Source organism: Nymphalis io, chromosome 14 (genome assembly GCF_905147045.1).
Source record: "Nymphalis io chromosome 14, ilAglIoxx1.1, whole genome shotgun sequence".
NCBI lineage: Eukaryota > Metazoa > Arthropoda > Insecta > Lepidoptera > Nymphalidae > Nymphalis > Nymphalis io.
Window position 1 is genome coordinate 9,460,785 of NC_065901.1, and position 7,717 is coordinate 9,468,501.

General features: G+C 34.2%; 1 protein-coding gene across 1 annotated transcript; it reads right to left on the bottom strand.

Annotated features, from left to right (window-relative positions):
* Positions 1-3,935: 3,935 nt before the first annotated feature.
* LOC126773260 (uncharacterized) lies at positions 3,936-7,717 on the bottom strand. Its single transcript, XM_050494077.1, has 3 exons — positions 7,631-7,717; positions 5,373-5,481; positions 3,936-5,207 (listed from the first exon to the last, which is right to left on the bottom strand). The coding sequence occupies exons 2-3, from the start codon at positions 5,466-5,468 to the stop codon at positions 4,026-4,028; spliced, it is 1,278 nt and encodes a 425-aa protein (XP_050350034.1). The 5' UTR covers positions 5,469-5,481; positions 7,631-7,717; the 3' UTR covers positions 3,936-4,025.

Genomic DNA, 7,717 nt, shown 5'->3' on the forward strand with positions numbered 1-7,717 from the left:
GAAGATGTAGATTAACATACATTCAACTAAAAATTTTAAGGTCCAAAACCAGAAAACTAGACACTTGGTGTTTTTTTTAAATTCATTGAAGGCTTTTTGAAAACCCGTCTGGATAGGTATGACCGTACAACTCACCCATAAGTCATGGGTGGGTTGACTGCTAAACAGCATAGTATTATTGTTTTCCGGTTTGAAGGGTGCGTGAGCAAATGTAACACAAGAGACATAACTTCTTAGCTTCTAATTTTGGCACATTGGCGAGTTACTTAGTAAGAAGCTACTATATATGTATGACGTCAAATTACTATTTTATTAATAAGTTCATATCACAATAATAATACTAATAACAATTTCATAAGGTAATTATTATTTAACATAACCGTAAAGGTCTAATTTCGTAATTAATTTAAAACAGAGGACAAGGAACAATGGACATAAATATTAATTGATACCGGACCGGTTTCATATCTAGTAATGAATAACTAATGTTATGACTGCGATGTTGCGGGCCAAGTGAAAATTATCAATTTCCCGACGAATCCCGGGACGGGCGACCCTTGACTCCGGGACTGTTTAAACTTGAAGTTCGTCTCTACAATATACTCGCACGCTAGGGTTGTGTTAACCAAATTAAATGAATAGCCAAGTTATTGCATCGTATATGCAAGTATTTTGCTTTGATCATAACACAATTTTGTAAAAACAAGGTAAATATTTCAATTTCTAGCTCTTATAATCCGATGGGACGGCATCCGATACGACCAAATGAGAAAAACCTTAACATAAAAACCTAAAGGCTTTAATGGGATTCCTCATTGCATCCCTATAAGCTATACTAAACAGACGATACAATAAAAATTTGAGGGGCTTAATTATAAATTTTGATTACTTACTTGGTCAATAGTTTAACCCATGTACAACCCTACCGTCACCCCTTGCCGGCGGCTCATATCTCTAACAACATAAAAGCAATTCGGCAAATTGTTATTGACATGTTAATAGTTCGAAGCACTCGGTGTCGCACTGCAGCTCAGAGCTCGCATTACTTTAATAACTTATCGGTTGTCTTATGGCGTTTTAGTTGCATATTCAATGATGTAGGCGTTTTGTTTAACATAAAAAAACGTTTATTAATAACAGTTACTATCCATTTTATCTAAAAAGGTTAATATGAAACTAGTTCTTCTTTCTCTGTTTGTAAACTTTAAGTAATTTCACGATTAATGTAGAACCCGCCTAAAATATATAGAAATTAAACATAGTATAACAAAAAACAGATTTATAAAATATATCCTAAAAAAATCACATCTTTACCGGCATTATTATACTAGAGTTCGTATTTTGAATTCATTCAGCAGTTTGATATGACTAAATAACATAGAGAAGACCGAATGAACGTAAATAGTATCGTAATGAACATATTTTTTTCCAAATAATCTTTATAACAAGCTGTTCAAACAAGGTCCCAATTAGCCGAACCCGTCCCAAGATTAGATTTGTGGATCGTAATGCCTCGTTCCGACCATTTTGGCCACGGTAATGAATTTAGCCTCAAGACAGAACTGCCGTTTGCTTACCATCCTTGTATAACCGCTAGCATCTGTCACAACCCTTTCTTGTAGGTTGTCTGTAATAAAAACAAACCACGGACGGATTTAAAAAAATATTATCTATTAAAAAAAATATACCTGTACTTATAAAAATAGTTTTATAAGTACACATGAAAATGATTCCTGAGTCCTGATTCATTGATCATTGATGACAATCCACGCACAGTCAAAACTCCTAATTATGTAGTCTAAAAAGCTTAAATTTGGAACCTAGGCTTATTTAATAACGTATTCATCCGCTAAGAAAATATTTTTATTAATTTCAACACAACTTTAAGCGGAGAAATGAGACGATGGGACAGGCAGTTATTATTTACATACAATAGCATACCATGTTTATCGTAAAAATATTTATAATCTATTGAATCAAAAACCTTGATCATTTTATTTTTATGAGATATACATAAATATGTAAACATAATTATGTTGTATATAATTTTGTAGTGATAATCCATATGGCAACACTTTCGATACTAAGGAAAGTAAAAACTACTGTAGACCTAATATGATGGACACCATAACGATGCGACTCCATAAATAATTCAACTCATCAAGGTTCGATTGCGTCAATGGTTCCTAAGGGCCGGTAGTCTGTTTATAGGAACATTGTATCCCGGCTTGTTATTTATTAACGATGATATTTATTTACCTCATTTTGTTGCTATTGTTCAAATTTAATTATAGGATCTGTATTCGTTCATCAAAGCAAATCAATATAGGTATATTTGATTTTATCATTAACAAATAAAATATTATCCTTATTTTTACTTTAACATTTAAATTTGTAGATCCAAAACTGTCCTATATAATCTTTTGCTGTTCAACTTTTAATATATGTTTTTAATGACTAATTCGATGGTGGTGGACTGTGTTTAGTAGCTAGACATAAGGCAGATCCAAATTAATGGGTTTTTCAGAGTAACAGACTGGAGTCTGGTAACGAGTACACGCCCGTGCCTCAGAAAGCACGTAAAGCCGTTGTTCCTGCACCTGTATTATTTCCGGTCGTGTCGGATTGTCAGCCCTTATGATTATGAGAGTAATGGAATAGAGAGCGCATATATGTTTGCGCACACATATATGAACTATAATATGCCCCGCGCAGTTTGCTAATCTATATTAAGTTTGGCCACCGTGACCGAAATTTGTCATTAGGACATCATATTTTTTAATAGCAAAATGTAACAATTTTTTTTAAAGTTAAGGTTAACATAGTAAAATATAATTTTCGCAATAAATCACGATCAAAACATCATCAAAAACACTAAACGATTTAAAAGTGTTCCTGCCATCTGAACCCCCAAGCACATTTAATTACATGTAATTTATCCGGGACATTAATCCGCGAACGCTTCTGCCCCGCTTAAAACCCGGCGAACTTATCCATTCCCTTGATTACAGGCTGTCATGTCGTAGGATTTTTTTCTAAGCCCTCAATTGTAATTAGTCATGTTGGTTTCACTCCCGGAGCCCGATTATGGAATTTACTTAACTGTTTCGAAAAGAAGAGTATTCATTATTATATTCTTTGCTCGATTAAAAAAATATATATAATAGCATGAATTTACCTACGCTATTATTTTCATTTATATATAAGCGGTTAAATAAGCGGAGCTTATTCCACCAACCCGCATTGGAGCAGCGTGGTGGAATAAGCTCCAAACCTTCTCCTTTAGCCCAGCAGTGGGACATTCACAGGCTGTTTCGGTTTTCGGATATATAAACGATTCAAACTCATCAATGAAGATTATAAGCTAGGAATAGCTTCAAAGAACGTTTCTTCTTATTTACATTAGCTGTTAATAGTGACTTATTTATTATACATTATTGAAATAAATAATGTAAATATGAATTAATACCTTATTAAATGTATTTTCATAAACATACGTTCATAATGTAGTAACATATAGTCAGGGTATCGCATTAGTCACGTAATAACGGCGCGCCCTCAAGTGGTAACATTCATTTTCTTAAATGCGCAACGTAATTGGCCCCCACCTCGAGATGTTGCCAGCCACAAAATTTATTGCTTAATTACCTCAAGAAAACGCGTCGCCGCCCGAACATCCCGACAGATGTTTTTTATTCGTGTGGAAAAACAAAACGCTTTAAGAATGACATTAATTAATTCTTAATGAAATTCATCTTCACCCTCGCCGTGTTTTAATTTAAACGCTCGATTTATTACTTGTACAATTTGTCGCGAACTCTTCTCCCTTGGAATAATTAAACAAAACCATTCATTATTACATTTATTAGCGCCAATTTACAAGAATAGACCAAAACTCCGTTGAACCAACACTATAATGTGAAGTATTTATGAATATGTACCAAAATAATTATTTATGTAGTTCGCTTTTTTCAAACGTATTTTTGAAAAACCAAGCGAATTACATATCGTTTACAAATAATTACTTAGTACTTCCTATTATAGGGGTCTTCAATGGAGCTATGAAATAATGAATCGTCAAATCTGAGGTAGCTATCATCCGAATGATTCTGATCTTTGAAAGCCTTGTGAGAAAGGTTGTAAGAATTGTCACCAGCGTCGTGGTACTGGTGACTGTTTATCGTGTTCCTATTACCATTTCTGTTGTTGCTTGTGATGGGTTTCTTATCTTCTTTTTGAGGCAAAACTGGCGTTGGTGTGACCTTCTCATCGACTTTCTTGTCCTTATTCACAGTACTTGAACCAGCTAAGTCTCTATATCCGAACCTCCTTTCATCCTTACGCACGGGGACATAAGGGTACCTATTTCTAAATCTGTAATCGTACCTACCGGTTCTCGCATTATAGTCGTCGTCGAAACGTCTATACGGATCGACCGAGTACCTGTACCTCAGATCGACACTCGGCGGCGTTCGGACAACATCGGGTAGATGAGCGTAATAAATAATCCTTTTCGGCTTCCGAGGAACATAATTATCATACGCTTCATCATATCTGTCCACTCGCGGCCCGTAGCCGGGGTAGTACCTCTTCTGATCGTATAAATCATAATATGGATCACGCCTGTATAAATCGTCAGCAGCGTAATATCGATCATCGTAGTAGGGCCGCCTGTTGTCTTCCGGGTAATAAACGGCCTGCCTCGGATAAACGGGCTTGTACTGTTTTCTGTCTTCTTCTGGCCTTACAAATTCGGTTCTTAAATCATCGGTCCTTGTCGGTCTTTGTATCGATTCTTTATCATTTCTTGACTCGGAAGCTTCAAGGCCTTTGTTCTGGGTCACGAAATTGACTCTTGGCATTCGAGAATGGATGAGCTCGCCGGAGGGCTGCGGTGGGGTTAGGACGTCGTCTCTATGGCCATTGTCTTGAGCGGGAAAAGGCAACTTAATCCAGTTTTCATTTGAGGCTCTTGCACCTCGACCGGTCGGCTTATCGGTAATGCTTTCTGTAGTTTGGTACATTGGTGCTACATCTTGTGGTTCGTTTGTGATGGATATTTTAGTTGTCGGGTCTTCGGGCGCTAACGGTCCTGGAAGCCAAGGAATATGTTGTTTATTATTGTCCTTCCGCATATCGGTTCGAAAGTTATGGAACTTCTCTTCCTCGATTACATCGCGACGACCGCGAGGGATGTCTTCAGTTTCCTAAAAATAAATATAATCATTAATAGAAGCAAACAAAATATTTTGTATGTGCTTCGATTACTTTAAACGCTTAAAATAATACCGTATAATATGAAAATATAGTAACATATATATATATTTCATTCAAATATTTGTCAAAAACAGTATTATTTTCTTAAATCATACCTCAGGTCGTTCGTTGAAAGGTTGCTGAATATCAAATGGGACTGTCGCCTGTATAAGCAGCGCACTCCAAAAAAACAATATCGTTGTAATCTTCATCGTGATTATACAACTGCAACAATAATAAATAATATCCCATAAATAATAATTATAATTAAGCACATGTGTTATGAATACATGAATCTTAATTAGAACGCGGGTTCAAATCCAGGCTAGCACTATTTAATTATCACGAGCTTTATTTATGTTTATTATTCTTCGGTTCGTATTCCTAGGTGAATCTGATGTCTGATGACAATCTGTCACATGTTGAGTCACCAACCCGCATTAGAGCAGCGTATTGGTATAAGCTCCAAACCTTCTCCTCAAAAGGCCATAGCCCAGATATTTACTATACTTACAGTATCAATGTATGTTCCCACGCACTTATTCGTCGTTTGAACTACATATTAATAGTAAATAACAATAATCAATGTATTTTATCTAAATTTAATTCTCTACAATTTCAAAATACCGTACAATTTGTATACGATATTGTGGTGATTGTCAGACGCGACGGCTGACGGAAATGCGATGAAATCGACGGAAGTCTCCAAATGTCCAGCTAACCGTGAATATTATCTGCCTAAATTATATAAAATCACTAATGCTACGACCTCGCAACAAAGCGCTTTTACCTAATTCTCATATCTAACATAACGTAAATCAAATGACATTTTTTGGGGAAAAATTATCTTTATAGGTAAAGCGCCATTTTTATTCAATACGGGCTATCTACGGCTTTAATTCGATAAAAATTACGTGCAAATTGTGAGTTGCGAATATTATATTGTTAATTCAAATTTAAAAAGTATAAGTAAAGTACCTTTTTTAATATTTTGTATTGCTTAAAAGTACTTGAGTTGTAAACTAATTGTAAACCTGGAACCTAGAGTACTTAAGTACCTATATATCTTGACTGCGGCATTATGAAGCTATGCCTAAGTAATGGCTAGATATTGCCTCTTCCATGTCATTTTAAATAGACTGTTCTTATATATAGACTTAGAAAGGTAATAAAATTTAAAAAAAATTTTTAGGTGATTCTATTAATCATGACACGAACTAACTTGGAAACACATAGGAAAGATAAGAACTGCTCTCAAATTAAACACGAATGATTCGTAAAATGCACCTCTATACATTTGAATGTCCTTCCCATTAATTTAGTAATGGTATTAAACGAATTGCCGAGAGTACTCTCGGCCTGGGTCGAACTAATTCTTTGGGTTGAACGTACAAGTGTATTTGCATAAAATTATAACATGCAATATATCCAAGTTTAGTATCTTTTATAGCATTTGTTTTTTGAAATGTAGAAAAATATTGTTACATATTTAATTAACGTAAAAAAAGAAAGAAATTGTATGGTTAAAAAACTTTTCATTCCCACGGTATTACAGTTTTCTGTATCCGTTCTGCTCCAAATAAGTTGTATTGAAACATCGATGAAATGTCGAATGACGAGTATCATTGTAACGTTTCATGTATCAATCAATGACAGGACTAGACGCTGACCTACATTTAAATTCAGTCATGTAAATAAACCATTAGAAAAGAAAATGGCGTTTGTAAATCATTAAATATATTAAAATTTAAAATTATATTAAAATATTTGTTTAGAACCGAGACGGCAAATACATAGATACACGTATATTCATATTTATTTAAACTTAATCCGTGAATTTCCTCATTTAAAATCCTAAAGAATGATTTGTATATATATTCTTCAAGACATGATTATTTTATATTTATAATTTCTCACATTCTCTGAGGTAAAAGGTTACAATATCATAATTAAGAAAAATAGCAGATTTCATAAGAAATTCGTTTAATTCCTTTAACATTAAGATGTCTTTAGCAAAAACAATTAGTTTATCTTCCCGGATAAGTATTGAACAACTAATATGTTTTGTATTACTTTGATAATACATAGGTTGGTACATACTTGAATTATTTCCTTAAGTATATTGAGCTTATTTTAAATTCCAAAATTCAAAAATAAATGTAAACTTATAATATATTTTTAATGAAATTTGGTCAAACTTTATTATTCACAACTTATAAATTCAAACGTATAATATTAATGCAAAAGTTCAAGTCAAATTACTTCGCTTACGACAACTACCGGCCGACGTTGTTACTTGTAACATTTCAATTACAAAACGATTTTTCTTATTTTATTGCAATGATATTATATGAATTTAAAAAAAGTATCTGACCTCTACATAGTCCAGTGTCACAGCTGTCACCAACGAGGATCTCCAGCACAGTGACTAGGGTATGCGGTTCAATGTGGGCGACGGGTC